Source organism: Plecotus auritus (genome assembly GCF_963455305.1).
Source record: "Plecotus auritus genome assembly, chromosome: 4".
Taxonomy (NCBI): Eukaryota; Metazoa; Chordata; class Mammalia; order Chiroptera; family Vespertilionidae; genus Plecotus; species Plecotus auritus.
The window spans coordinates 98,140,036-98,154,366 of record NC_137775.1 but is presented as its reverse complement, the minus strand read 5'-3'; the positions used below and the strand labels follow the sequence as shown (position 1 = coordinate 98,154,366).

Sequence of the window (14,331 nt, the reverse complement as noted above, 5' to 3'; positions counted from 1 at the left end):
CTCCTATTTTTAATAAATTCCAAAAGCTATTTAAATTCTTTACTTATATGGAGCTTTTGTCTTTCAATATTATTCTAAAATAAATGATCCATTGGCTGGATGTTTTAGTAACAAAAAAAGACTATTTTCTACTAAGATTTTACTCTACCTTAAAACTTAAAGATGCCTTTTTTAGAAGGAGCTATATAAATCAAAAATATTTGAAAGAATAAATACTGTCCATTTTAGACCAAGTGTCACAGTACATTATTTTGTGAAAACATAAAATAAAATGGTTTCAAGAATTTTCTCTCTTCTGGGCAAAATTTGGCAGGACATTGATACTTGAAAAGTATGTGAAAAACCAAACTAAAAAAGAACTCAGCTTCTTATGAGGTCTCAACATGGGCACATAAAACCATTCCTCTATTTTCAATTTTTGGTGCCATTTTTTTTTTGGTGTTTTATTAGCAAAGAGTACACAGCTAGGTCTTGTCATTTTAACCTTATGAGAATCCTATCCCTATTTTTTATAATCACTGGTGATTTGTTTTATTCCTAACATCTTATTTTAGGCTTTCTATATAAATTATTTTTGTTATTTTTCTTTTATTACTTTTGCTAGATTTATACAATTTTTCTTTTTTTTTTTTTTTTTTTTTTTAAATAAATCTTTATTCAGATTATTACAATTATTTCTCCTTTTTCCCCCCATAGCTCCCCTCCACCCCTTTCCCACCCCACCTTCTGCCCTTACCTCCCCCCCACTGTCCTCATCCATAGGTGTATGATTTTTGTCCATTCTCTTCATGAACCCCCCCATACCCCTTTCCCCCTGAGAATTATCAGCCCACTCCCTTTCTATGCCCCTGATTCTATTATATTCACCAGATTATTCTGCTCCTCAGGTTTTTAATTCACTTGATTTTTAGGTTGGCTTGTTGATAGATATGTATTTGTTGTTCATAATTTTTTCTCTTTACTTTTTTCTTCTTCCTCTTCTTTAAGAATACCTTTCAGCATTTCATATAGTACTGGTTTGGTGGTGATGAACTCCTTCAGCTTTTTCTTATCTGTGAAGCTCTTTATCTGCCCTTCAATTCTGAATGATAGCTTTGCTGGGTAGAGTAATCTTGGTTGTAGGTTCTTGTTATTCATCACATTGAAAATTTCTTGCCACTCCCGTCTGGCCTGCATAGTTTCTGTTGAGAAGTCAGCTGACAGTCGTATGGGTGCTCCCTTGTAGGTAATTAACTGTTTTTCTCTTGCTGCTTTTAATATTCTCTCTTTGTCTTTTGCTCTTGGCATTTTAATTATGATGTGTCTTGGTGTGGTCCTCTTTGGATTCCTTTTGTTTGGGGTTCTGTGGGCTTCCTGGACTTGTAAGTCTATTTCTTTCACCAGGTGGGGGAAGTTTTCGGTCATTATTTCTTCAAATAGGTTTTCAGTGTCTTGCTCTCTCTCTTCTTCTGGCACCCCCATAATTCTGATGTTGGTACGCTTGAAGTTGTCCCAGAGTCTTCTTACATTATCTTCAACTTTTTGGATTTTTTTTTTTGCTTTTTGCTTTTTCGGTTGAGTGTTTTTTGCTTCTTTGTATTTCAATTCTTTGACTTGATTTTTGTGTTCCTCTATTCTGTTTCTGGGTCTCTGTATAATATTTTTTATTTCAGTCAGTGTATGTTTAATTTCTAGTTGGTCCTTTTTCATATCTTCGAGGGTCTCGTTATATTTATCGGCCTTTTCTAGGATATTCTTAAAAAGTCTTATAACGGTGGTTTTGAATTCTATATCCAGTCGTTTGTTTTCCTCCATTTCTTTCGTTTGTGATCTGATTCTTTGACCCCGCATTTTCACTGAATCCCTGAGTTGGTAAGGTAGTTATTTGTGCTAGGTTTCCAATATGGCCCAGTGGGTCTGCTTCCCCAGTTAACCTGAGGTGGACACTCTTGGTGCACCCCTTTGTGGACTGTGTGTACAGCCTTGTTGTAATTAAGTCTTTATTGTTGTTGGTATCACTGGGAAGAATTGACCTCCGGGCCAGTTGGCTGTAAGGATCAGCTGTGTCTATGCTGGGAGAAGCCCGGTGCTGGAGACAGCCTTATAGGATTAGACTTGCCAAATTGCAGTAGCCTCTGTGCTCAGCTTGGATGGGGTGGAGTCTCAGTCTTGGCTTCCTGTCAGCCCCGCCCCTGCACGCATGTGCGCTTTCAGTCCTCCGCCTTCCCCAGCTCGAGTCTCCGCCTGAGAGTCCAGACTCCCCCCACAAGAGCGTGGGTCCCCAGGGGCTCGCCTGGAACTGGGGTTCACTGCAGTCAGAACTGGGGCTCGGTGCAGTCAGAATCCTCTGACTCCCATCCACTAGGGAAAGCCTGTGGCAACCCCCGCAGCCTTTGTGCGCACCGGCGCGGCGCGTGTGCACACTTTCAGTCCTCCGCCTTCCCAGGCTCCTGAGTCTCCGCCCGAGAGTCCAGACTCCCCCTACAAGAGCGTGGGTCCCCAGGGGCTCGCCTGGAACCGGGGTTCACTGCAGTCAGAACTGGGGCTCAGTCAGGATCCTCTGACTCCCTTTCACTAGGGAAAGCCTATGGCTACCTCCGCAGCCTTTGTGCGCACTGGCCCGTGTGCGCCTTCAGACTTCTGCCTTTCCCAGCTCGCGGTCCGAGGCTTCCTTCCCCCTTCCGCCAGAGGAAGTCAGCCAAGCTCTCAGCCGCCCTTCCTCTCTGCGCGCACAAAGCCCCTTTGCCGTACCTCCAATTCTCTGTGAGCTTTTCTCCTTCCTTCTAGTTGTAGAATTTTCACTCAGCCTGCTTTCCTGTGGTTCTGGATGGTGTCCGTTCTGTCTTTTAGTTGTAGTTTTGAAATTGTTGTGCGAGGCAGCAGTTTAGGTGTTTACCTATGCCGCCATCTTGGTTTTTTCTATACAATTTTTCTTGATCCTCTACTTCCCTACTCCCTACTGAGTGTATTTGTAACTTGTACATGCTATTCTTACTACTATCTATCATTAAATTTAAACAAATCATTTCAAGGTATATATAATTTTTATCAATGTTAACAATCAGAATAATATTTCCTGGAATAAGAAAATTGTTTGAGGCAATTTTGCCTCCCCTCTCCATTTCCCACCAGTGCCACATTTTGTTAAAATGACCTAGAACCTAGCTGTTAAACTATTACTATTTTTAACATTAAAGTTCTACCACTTCTGGAATCTTTCAAGATAAATGTATCCAACTTCACCTTTTTTGCTCACTAATGTTTCTTATGCCTGAATTTTCACTTCTTGACTTTGTTTTTGTAGACGTTTTAGTATATTCTATAGTACTAGAGGCCTGGTGCACGAAATTTGTGCATGGGAGGGGGGGGGTCCCTCAGCCCGGCCTGCACCCTCTCCAATCTGGGACCACTGGCTCCTAACCGCTCACCTGCTGGCCTGCCTGCCTGATCACCCCTAACCGCCTCTGCCTTGCCCTGCACACAGGACCCAGGATCCCCTCCCCCGGCTGGTTGCAGGCACCCGGGACCCAGGCTTCCCTCCCTCTGGCAGGCCACAGGCACCCAGGACCGCAGGACGGGCAGCTTGTCCCTCTCCCGGGTTGCAGGCATAGCCGCTAGTGCCTGGGACTGCGGGGACAGCCACTAGTGCCTGGGACTGCGGGGACTGTGGGGTGTGCAGCTTGTCCCTCTCCTGGGCTGCAGTCTGGCTGGTCCCCATTCCTCTCTCACGAGCTCATTTGTGCCTGGCTGGTCCCCAATCCTCTCTCCCCAGTGTTGAGTGTCTGAGCCATTAAGGTGTGACGGCGTGATGACAATTTGCATATTAGCTTTTTATTATATAGGATTTTTATTCTTCAAAGAAGGTATGAGTCTGCATATTCCAAAAGTTAATTATATTCTCAAACTTAAATGATCATTTGGCTGAGTATAGAATTCTCAGTTTGAAATACTCATAGTTAGACAAGTGTTCAAAGCATGGTCTTTTAGTATTTACTGTCACACACAACAAGTCTGATGTCCTTCTGATTCTCATTCCTTGAAAACAGCTTATTCCTCTTTTTTAAGCTATGGAATTAAGATATTTCACCAGGAAGGTATCCTGTATGCCACTATCAACTGAGACTTGCCATTTTGCTTTTCAACCCTTACTGAGTCCTAATGTTGATAATCATATATTTTTAAAAATTTTATTTATTGATGAGAGAGAGAGAGAGAGAGAGAGAGAGAGAGAGAGAGAGAGAGAGAGAGAGAGAGATTGACTTGTTGTTCCACTTATTTATGAACTCATTGGTTTCTTCTTATATGTGCCCAGACTGGGGACTGAATCCACCACCTTAGCCATGGGGATGATGCTCTAACCAAGTGAGCTACCCAGCCAGGGCAATAATCATATTCTTCATTTCCAGAAACTTGATCCTTCCTTTCCTTTTTCAAAGAAGCTGGTTGTTTGACTTATGCATTTAATAACCATTAAATATCTCTGAAGATAGTAATTAGTATTTTAAAAGTTCTGTTTTTTCTTAGCTCATCTTGGTTCTTCTTTTTCTTGGTACTTGATGATTTTTTATTGTCTGATCATAATACAGAAGCAGGATTAAGCAAGATGAAATGATTATAGTTAGGTACCTAGCACAGTATTTTTAAGGAGTACATTTCCACAGTAGGTCTTATTCCAAACAGAGTGGGCTAACTGTAGAGCTCTCTGGTAAGGATCCCACAGGTATTTCCTGGGCATTTACTCTGTGCTGAGCATGATGTGCACAGGAAGGTTGGGGACACTTTTCCATGGTGATGTATGAAAAAGTTTTACTTGAGGAGCAAAACACTCTAGCATGTTTACTGTTGTGTAGACCTACTATTTCACCCCCCTATACATGTTTTAAAAGTTTAAAAATACTTGATGTCCTCATCTATAGTCCAAGTCTTAACATGTGGGGTCTTCTGAGGCAGATCCCTATTTTATTTTAACCTGGCCTTACTGGTTTCAGCCTGAGAGCAAAAGCCACAGCCAGACCCTAGAGTAGGAATTCTCAATCCTTGACTGCAAACTAGAATCACTAGGGGAGTTAAAAAAAACAACACATAACAACCCCAAACAACACACACACACACACACACACACACACACACACACACACACACACACACACACTCTCTTGAGCCTGAGGAGTTCCATCCTTTGAGGTTTGAATCTTTGTTTAACTGGTCTGGGCTGAAGCTTGGGCATCATAATTTTAAAAGCTCCCCAGGTAATTCTAAATTCAGCCAAAGAACTACTCCACTAGAGGTTTACTGGCCCAGCTGTTCCATATTGTTTTATAACAACCCTGAGGATTGCCCCATAGCCTGCTTCGGCTCCCTCACACCAGCTGCCTGTGGGCTTGGAGTTCTGCCCAAGCTTGTTGAGAAGAACGGCATGTACCTCTACAGAGGTCTTCTCTACACCTGTTTTGGGTTGAGTTTCTCAACTCTAGTTTTCATCTAGTTAACATATTCCAGAATTTTTCATAATTTCTGATCCATTTCTTGTATTCTCCCTGGATTCCAGCACTAATGTGGATTTCTTTCTCTTTTTTTGCAGTAATTCCTCATCTCTCACTTCAGTGGGATTTGGAGAGGGAAAAGAGGTGAGCAAAAAGGGTACTCCAACAATCTGAATTCTGAAAACTACTCTTGAAATTTTCACATTTGAATATTACTGCCCATTGTCTGCCTTCTTTGCATGTGAATGTGGTTGAAAGCACTGTGAGGCAACAAGCAAGAGAGCCAGATCCAGCCAGCACCTCGATGTACTACAAGCACTGAATTTAACAAAGCAGAAGATGTGAGAGACCAGGAGTTGGGAGAAGAGGAGCTAGTGGCTATTTAGAGTCTTAGGTCAGTCAGACTGGATTTTCTATGAAAGCAAAGCTTAAAAGTCACAATGTAGCCACTACTGGCAATTAAACTAAAGTGCCATGACTAACAGTCATCATAACAACGTCAATTAGAATACTTTAGGACACAGTGACTGTTTTAAAATGGAAAAAGGACAGCACTGAATAAAAATTACAAGATGCTCATCTTAATTGAGGTAAGAAAACTCATGCTGGAACAGTGATTGTTAATATACTGAAAATGATTTTCTATCATTCCTATAACTTTTATAAACATTTAGAATTCTATCAAAGAATGTTTAGGGCTAGTGGGACCATAAGAACCAAGAGATCTACCTGCCAGCATCACTGTACAGGAAGAAGCTGAAGCTCAAGAGGCGAGGTCCGAGAGAGCCAGCTGAAGCCAGAATCCTATCTCCTGACCCCTGGTCTAGGTATTTCTCCAACATACATCTGAGCTCTTCTTCATTTATTCTAAATCTTATTGTGAATGATAACGATCTAAACACTTCAATTGCAGTAGTACAGTAATACTATTTGTAATATTTCCAATTTTAGGACAACTAATTTGAACTAATTTGCCAGACTCATAAAAATGAAATATGGGTCCAAAGTAATATATAAAAATCAACTATTCCAGTTTACAGTTTTAAATGAACTCTTTATTTTCAAATGGGCCTTTTATAATAGTTCATGTTGCCATCCTTGTTTGGTTATTTTTTTCCTTAATGGAAGCAGTCCTGTTTTCTCACACCTCTTTTTAATGTACTTCAGCTCAATAAATGGCATCTTTCCAACATTTATTCATGCAAAATGCATTTTCTGAGTAAGGCTCTGTTGGTGATGCTGGAAACAAAAGGATGAAGAAGCTTCTAGTCAAGCACTCACTGTGTACTGAGGAAATGGGCAAATGCTGATTGCAATGTTAACTGATAAGCAGTATACACAGTGGTGAACACAATGTGCTCTTGGAGGAAGAATGACCAGTCATCCAAGATCTCAGTAGTATCCTCACTCCCAACTTGGCAAATGAAAAAATAAAATAGCTTCAGGTCACTCAATAAATGGCAAAGCAGACCTTGAACCGAGGTCTCCTGACATAGAACAGAATGAACACTCTCATCTAATTCTGATCAAACTAAAATGATGAACTGTTTATCTTGATGACAGCCAGGGAGATGAGTTGGAGAGGCCTGAAGGGCATTATAATCTACTAGGGGCCCAGTGCACGAATTCGTGCACCTTGAAAGGAACTGTGGGCCACAGTGGGCACAGGGGTGAGTCTCGGCCCATCCTCCATACCCGCACCTGGCCTCTCCCAAAGTGGCCCAGGTTCCCTGTCTGCCAGTAGCCCCACTCCCACTGCCACCATTCTCATGTGCTGACGGTGCCCCCTGTCCCCCGCTTGCACCCACTGATGGCGCAGAGTGATTGGGGCTGGTGTCAGCAGAGGTTGCGAGTAGTGGCTGCTGCCCCAATTACCCCTCAGGAGCAGGGGGAGGTGGAGAAGCCCTCAGGGCAATTGGGGCCGACAGCCATCGCTCACACCCGCTGACAGCGCCAAATGATCGGGACCAGCGCCGGGCAGGACTGCAGCACACGGGAGCAAAGAATTTTCAGTAACCACCAGAAGCTCACCCTGATGACAGTGACTGATGCCCTGCCTTGGTCTGGCACCCCTGCTCAACTGCTCCACCATCCCATCATGGCTGATGCCCACCATGTTCCATGCACGCCCCCTGGTGGTCAGCGCACGTCATAGCAACTGGTTGTTCGGTTGTTCTACCGTTTGGACTATTTGCCTTTTATTATATAGGATTGCTCTGGTTAGTAACTCCGTACAGGCAATTTAGAAAACTTCTCATTTTTTTCTTCTTAGGATAATAAATCTTACAGTATAAGGTTATTGTGAGGAACATGTGAATAAACATATATGGCAACTAATACAGTTGTTAGCACACCAAGGAGTCCACAGAGTAAGAATTCCCTGATGGATAGGATATTTCTTTTGTTCATTTTGTGAGTTTGTAGAGTCTGGAATAGTACCTGGCACATACATGTTGAGTAAATATTTACTAAATGAGACCATTATTAAATAAATGTCAAATTTAAATTATTATTGATATATATTCACTATATTTATTTCTATAAACAGAGTTTTAAAAAGAAATCTCCATTTCACCCACATAGATGGAACCCAACTGTTCAGGACTATTTTGCTTTCACATCTGCTTACTTTCTACTGTGGCTCCCTCGTTTGGGTTTGAATAGCCTTCTCCTTTCTGTTTGATTCTTCGGATAATGCCTCCATCTTCAAATAAATCCTCTCCTTTGAAATCAAGGAGCTCGATCTAGAAAGGAAAAAGAGATTTGGCTGAGAAAAGATCAAACAAAGCCAATTTAATATACTTAAAGGCAAGGACAACCAATTCTCCTTTCATTTTACAAAATAAAACTGTTTTATATTTATCTATGCATCTTAGTTATTGGAAGAGTGGGAAAACAAGAACATTGTACTTTTCAATACCTGGAAAGAACCTTCATGTAATGATAATGTCTGGGACCACATCCTGTGGGGAGTAGAGTAAAGACAGACAGGAAATACTAGGAAAACTGCCTGATGGGCAAAAAGCCAGAACTACAAAGTGCTGGCTGAAAACCATTTTGTCTGACTTGAGACACCACCACTTTTCCATCCCAGATTCATGGAATCTTCTTCTTAAACTGTAAGAATAAATCTTATGAAATCAGGCCTGTAACCACTTAAGGGTGTATTTTACCTAGTTACACTGTTTCAGACATTTATTTCCCCCCCTCAATTTTAAAATCAAGTTTGGTCAAATGCGTGTAACTCAACACACAATCAATAACATGTTATCACCTCTACTGTGTCTAATGAGATCTGTTACATTTATAAACCTTTACAATATGAAAATACCTTAGAATTTGATTTAGTCCCTGGCTGGTGAGCTCAGTGATTAGAGCATCAGCTTGTGCCTTGAAGAGTCACAAGTTTGATTTCTGGATAAGGGCGCATGTGGGTGGCAACCAATCAATGTGTCTCTCTCTCTCTTCCCCCAACTTCCATCCCTCCTTTTCACTCTCTCTAAAAATCAATGGAAAAAAATGATTTTTAGAGAAAGTGAAATCCTTATCCTTGGGTAAGGTTTAAACTAAATAAATACAAAAACCAAAAACTTGATTTAGGCATATGTCAACATTTATTTCCCCATTTCCATCCTGTCTTCTGGTCAATTTTAGTATGTCATACTCACACTACTGACCAGAACCTTTATTGCTAAGCCTGGTCACTTGTTTATTTGGATATGATCTTTTTGTGCCAGAGACACATTTCTAAGAAAGCACTGGCACACACCCCTTGGATTTGTGGGAAACAATTCAAAAAATCAAGCTCCAAAAGAAATAAATTGGATCTCATTCTCAACAGCAAACTTAGCTCCTCGTTCTACTGCCTGTTGCTTTAGAACCAGCACTGTAGCAGAGCAGATGCTAACAAGGCAGCATCACACACATACTTGCCTCAAAAAAGAGAGTTGCATTCGAGGGAATTTTGGGGACACTGCCAGCCGAGCCATATGCATATTCTGGCTTGCACAGTAAATGACACATCTCTCCTTTCTTCATGGTAGCCACTCCAATGTCCCATGCCTTGATAACTTGGCCTAAGAGAAAGAAAAAAGTGAGAGGCTGAAACTGCAATTATGTTAGGTATTAAGTTGGTTTGCTGATGTGAGGCTTAGCACAAGAGACTCCATTTTGGACCAGTTGTCTCCTTTTTAACAAAAGCTATAGGCCATATTTTAAAAAGGTAACTGTCATTAACACAAAAGTTGAATCAAATTTCCAATTCTTTACACTATATACTCAGGTAGGAAGGGTTACAAAAGAACTCAGTAAAAGCTACACACTGAGAAATAAATTCATTTAAAAAAATTTTAGTTTTACTGACTTCAGAGAGGAAGGGGGGGGAAGGAGGGAGGGAGGGAGGGAGAGGGAGAGGGAGGGAGGGAGGGAGAGGGAGAGGGAGGGAGGGAGAGAGGGAGAGAGGGAGAGAGGGAGAGAGAGAGAGCGCGATATGATGAGAGAATCATTGATTGACTGCCTCCAGCATGTCCCACACTGGGGATGAAGCTCAAAACCCAGGGCATGTGCCCTGACCAGGAATTGAACTGTGATCTCCTGGTTCATGGATTGACGCTCAACCACTGAGCCAGGCTGGCCAGGTGTGATTTTTTTTTCAAGCTACCAGAAGATACCCCAATGAGGAGGACAAAAGTATCAATTTCCCAACTGCTCAAAGATTAAGTCTTTGAAAAGTAGCAGTAATATATTCTTTGAAATGTGTCAAGGTTGCAGTTGTTGCTTAATTTATCATTTCAACCATAATAATAAGTGAATATTTTCTATGTAGAAACAAAAATAGTACAGAAAATTGAATTTGCCTTGGCCGGCTATATCAGTTGGTTAAGAATATTGTCCTGATACACCAAAATTGCAGGTTCGATTCCGTCAGGGCACATATAAGACACAGACAATGAATGCATAAATAAGTGGAACAAAATGATGTTTCTCTCAAAATCAACCAATGAAATTTTTAAAAAGAAAGAAAATTGAATTTGTCCTAAGAAAGCTTATAATTTAGTCAGGTAGAGAAAAACAACACACAAAAATAACTGGAAAAGAATAAATTGCATAAAAGAGCCTATGGAACAGACTTTTTCTTCAAATTTATTATGAGGGGAAAAAACTGTTCTTCTTTTTTTTTTTAAAGAAAAACAAAATGGTATGTGTCCTTTTGTCAAATCACAAGAATTATAAGATTCTGATTTTTTTTGCATAATTCGAGGAAACTAAAAGATAATCTTACTGCTCAACTATAGAACTATAATAGGTTATAGAATCATATCTTAAAATACGCAATCTCAAATCCTTTAGGAAACAATAGAAAAATGTAGGTAATTTAAAGGAATAAAATACAAAATTAAGGTGCTGTATCAATAAAAACTTAAATATTTGAAGTGGGGTCAGGTAAACAATGAACCCCAGAGGAAGTGAATTCTGAAGAGAGCTGATATCTTGAACTGAGAGTGGTGGTAGGATATTAGAATAAGGGAAACCCTTTACTAAGGTATGTAAAAGGGAAGGGGATAAAGCATTCGAGACTCATGACGTAGCATTTAACTCTTCAAAATATCAGATACACTTATTTTAGTTAAAAATTTATATAATATATGCCTATTACTAAAACACATGTAAGAGATAAAAGGTCATCCACTTCCTCCTTGTAAGAAACACTGTTATGTTTATTTTGTATCCTTCCACTGTGTGCTGTGGCTTTTTTGAAAACTAAAAACACAAATGACAGCATACTATACTTTCAGTTTTGAACTGCTTTTTTATTTAATATATAATAGATGCTCATCGACTTACGATGGGGTTATGTATGGATAAACCCATTGTAAGCTGAAAATATGTCGAAATGCATGTAATGCACCTAACCTACAAAATATCACAGCCTAGACCAGCCCATTTCTGCTGATTGCGTAATGCCTCTCTACATTGTAAGAAATTGTAAGGCAAACCTGGGTAAGTCAAAGACCATCGTATCTTGATCTTTCTCTGTCAACAGAAAGGAGGATATGCATTTCAGAGGTCCAAGTGCAACCTGCTTGAGCCTCAGACTGCCTGGCTCTCAATACCAAGTCTGCCCCTTACTTGTGCAAGTTATTTAATTTCTGGGCCTCATTTTCCTCATCTGCAAAATAATAATAGATGCTAATACCTGCCATAATAATAGTAATACCTGCCATAAAGCTATTACAAGAATTATCAAATATGTCAAATGCATGGCAAAGTGCATATAATGTGCACTTAATAAAGGGTAACATCATTACCACTGTCGTGAATACAAACAGACCAACCTTGTTCTCAATGACTGCAGTGCTCCAGTCACTCTCCTATTGGGAAACACAGAACCAGCAGTACTCTGATAAGGACATTTGTCCATATGTGTTTGCCTACTTTGTGCAAGTTTATTTAGAGTAAATGCCTAGAAGTACAAAGGTTATGTGTATTTTCAATTTGACAAATATTGCTCAACTGCCCTTCTAAAATGGCTACCTCAATTTATACATGCACACATGGTTCTACTGTGAAAACAGCCCAAACCATCAAAAGTAATGTAAAGGCTGCTGTAACAGGCTGCTTTCCTGTCACTGATGCTTTTCAAAGACTTCTATGTCTTAGCGTGGGCCACTGAGAACACTTTTTTAAAACTATGAATTGGTATTTTAAGACAAATATCTTACAAGGTCCTTCAGAAAATCTTTATATTGTGGGGGTTCTACTGTACATTTGTTCAAGACATTTAGCCAATTACTGAGGAGCAAAGGTCTTTCTAGGCACTAATACAAAGGTGGCCATTCCCTCCTTCCTTCTAAGGAACATGCAATGTCGTGTGGCCAGTGGAGGAGAAAGACACTTGTACTGTTTTTTTCTTCTCCTTTCAAAAACAGAGTGTGGTAAACACTGAAACAGGTGTAAACAAGGGGCATTTGCCTTGGCGTGAGGGTTGTTGTACTCAGCAAAAGCTTAACTCATAGATGGTATGAATGCTAGGCCTTAAGGCTGGAAACAACCTGTCAATTTAACCCACAGGGGCCCCAAGCTAAATAAATCATGCCTGTGCCTTTCTTTCTCATCTGAGAACATTAAAACTTCTTGTACTGAATAAAACACACGGAGGAAAGAGTCAGAATGATATGGACACAGGTGTTTTTAAAATGACCAACACTGGGACTCTTTTCATAAAAAGCATTTCCCCGATATAAAAAAAAATAACACATACTCATTATACAACTCGTGGAAAGTATAAAAAAACATAAATACAATAAAAAAACCTCTGAAACCTCGGCATTTAGGGTAAACTGTCCATTTATTGGTTTATTTCCTTCAAATTGTACAGGGTGGGGCAAGAGTGGGTTTTCAGTTTTGAGCATGCAAAACAAAGCCTATTCTTATATTATTATTGCATTATTTTCCATACAAACAATTATAAACCTACTTTTGCCCCATCCTGTATTTGTAGACTTTGCATAGTAAATATTTTTTAAATGTCTTTATTGATTTGTGAGAGAGCAAGGGAGAGGGAGATAGAAACATCAATGATGAGAGAGAATCATTGATTGCCTCCTGCATGCCCCACACTGGGGATCAAGCTCACAACCCAGGCATGTGCCCTGACTGGGAATTGAACTGTGACCTCCTGGTCCATGGGTGAATGCTCAACCTCACAGAACCACACTGGCCAGGCAATACATTTTTACATTCTTAAAATCCTGGTCATAGTTTATTTCGTTTTGTATTTTGCTCCTTGTATTTCATACTAGAGGCCCGGTGCACAAAATTCATGCACTGGGCAGGGGTGGGGGGGAGTGTCCTTCAGCCCAGCCTGCACCCTCTCTAATCTGGGACCCCTCGGGGGATGTCCGAATGCCGGACATCCATCTCACAATCCAGGACTGCTGGCTCCCAACCGCACACCTGCCTGCCAGCCTGATCACCCCCTAACCACTCCCCTGCCAGCCTGATCGATGCCTAACTGCTCCCCTGCTGGCCTGATTGCCCCCAACTGCCCTCCCCTGCTGGCCTGGTTGCCACCAACTGCCCTCCCTTGTCAGCCCGATTGCCCCCAACTGCCCTCCCCTGCTGGCCCGGTCGCCCTTAACTGCCTTCCTCTGCCGGCCTGGTCGCCCCTAACTGCCCTCCCCTGCCAGCCCAGTCGCCCCCAACTGCTCTCCCCTGTGGTGGCCATCTTGTGCGAAGGCATGATGGTCAATTTGCATATTACCTCTTTATTATATAGGATTATATGAGCTGGTGTTGTTAAGTGGTTACAACGTTGGCCAGTGCACCAAAGGGACTCAGTTTCAATTCCCAGTCAAGGGCATATACCTGGGTTGCAGGTTAGATCCCCGGCCCCAGTCAGAGTGTGTGTATGAGGCAACCAATCGATGTGTCTCTCTCACATCAATTTCTCTCTCTTCCCATCCCTTCAACTTTCTCTAAAAAACAAAAAAAACAAAAAATCAATGGAAAAATATCCTCAGTTGAGGATTAACAAAAAATAAAAAATAAAAAAGATAGCATCAAAAAACACTTTTATTTTTTTTAAATTTTAGTTTTTTCCATCATCATTTTCTCCTTTGTTGCTCAATCCCACCATGTCCCCTGCCTTCCCACACCCTACTGCCCAGAGCTGTCAGCCTGTTCTTTATCTATGAGTATGTCTCTATTTTGATTGTTAGTTCATGAAAACATGATTTTTAATAACTATATACTATTTTACCTTTTGGATATACCATAATTTCATTATTCCCACTAATAAACATATAGGTTGTTTGTATTTATTTATTTTTTACTATTATGAAGTTTTAGTGAACAATTTTTGACCTAA

The 14,331-nt window shown here is 40.8% G+C and overlaps 1 protein-coding gene across 14 annotated transcripts in view; it reads right to left on the bottom strand.

The window, feature by feature from the left end:
* Positions 1–14,331, bottom strand: part of FKBP5 (FKBP prolyl isomerase 5) — a 154,692-nt gene that overhangs the window by 27,096 nt on the left and 113,265 nt on the right. For all 14 annotated transcript variants that reach the window (XM_080664979.1, XM_080664981.1, XM_080664982.1 and 11 more), the window contains 2 exons: positions 9,396–9,538; positions 8,092–8,206 (listed from right to left, as the gene is read on the bottom strand). In XM_080664979.1, coding sequence (XP_080521105.1) covers positions 8,092–8,206; positions 9,396–9,538 — 258 coding nt within the window. The remainder of the gene's footprint in view (positions 1–8,091; positions 8,207–9,395; positions 9,539–14,331) is intronic.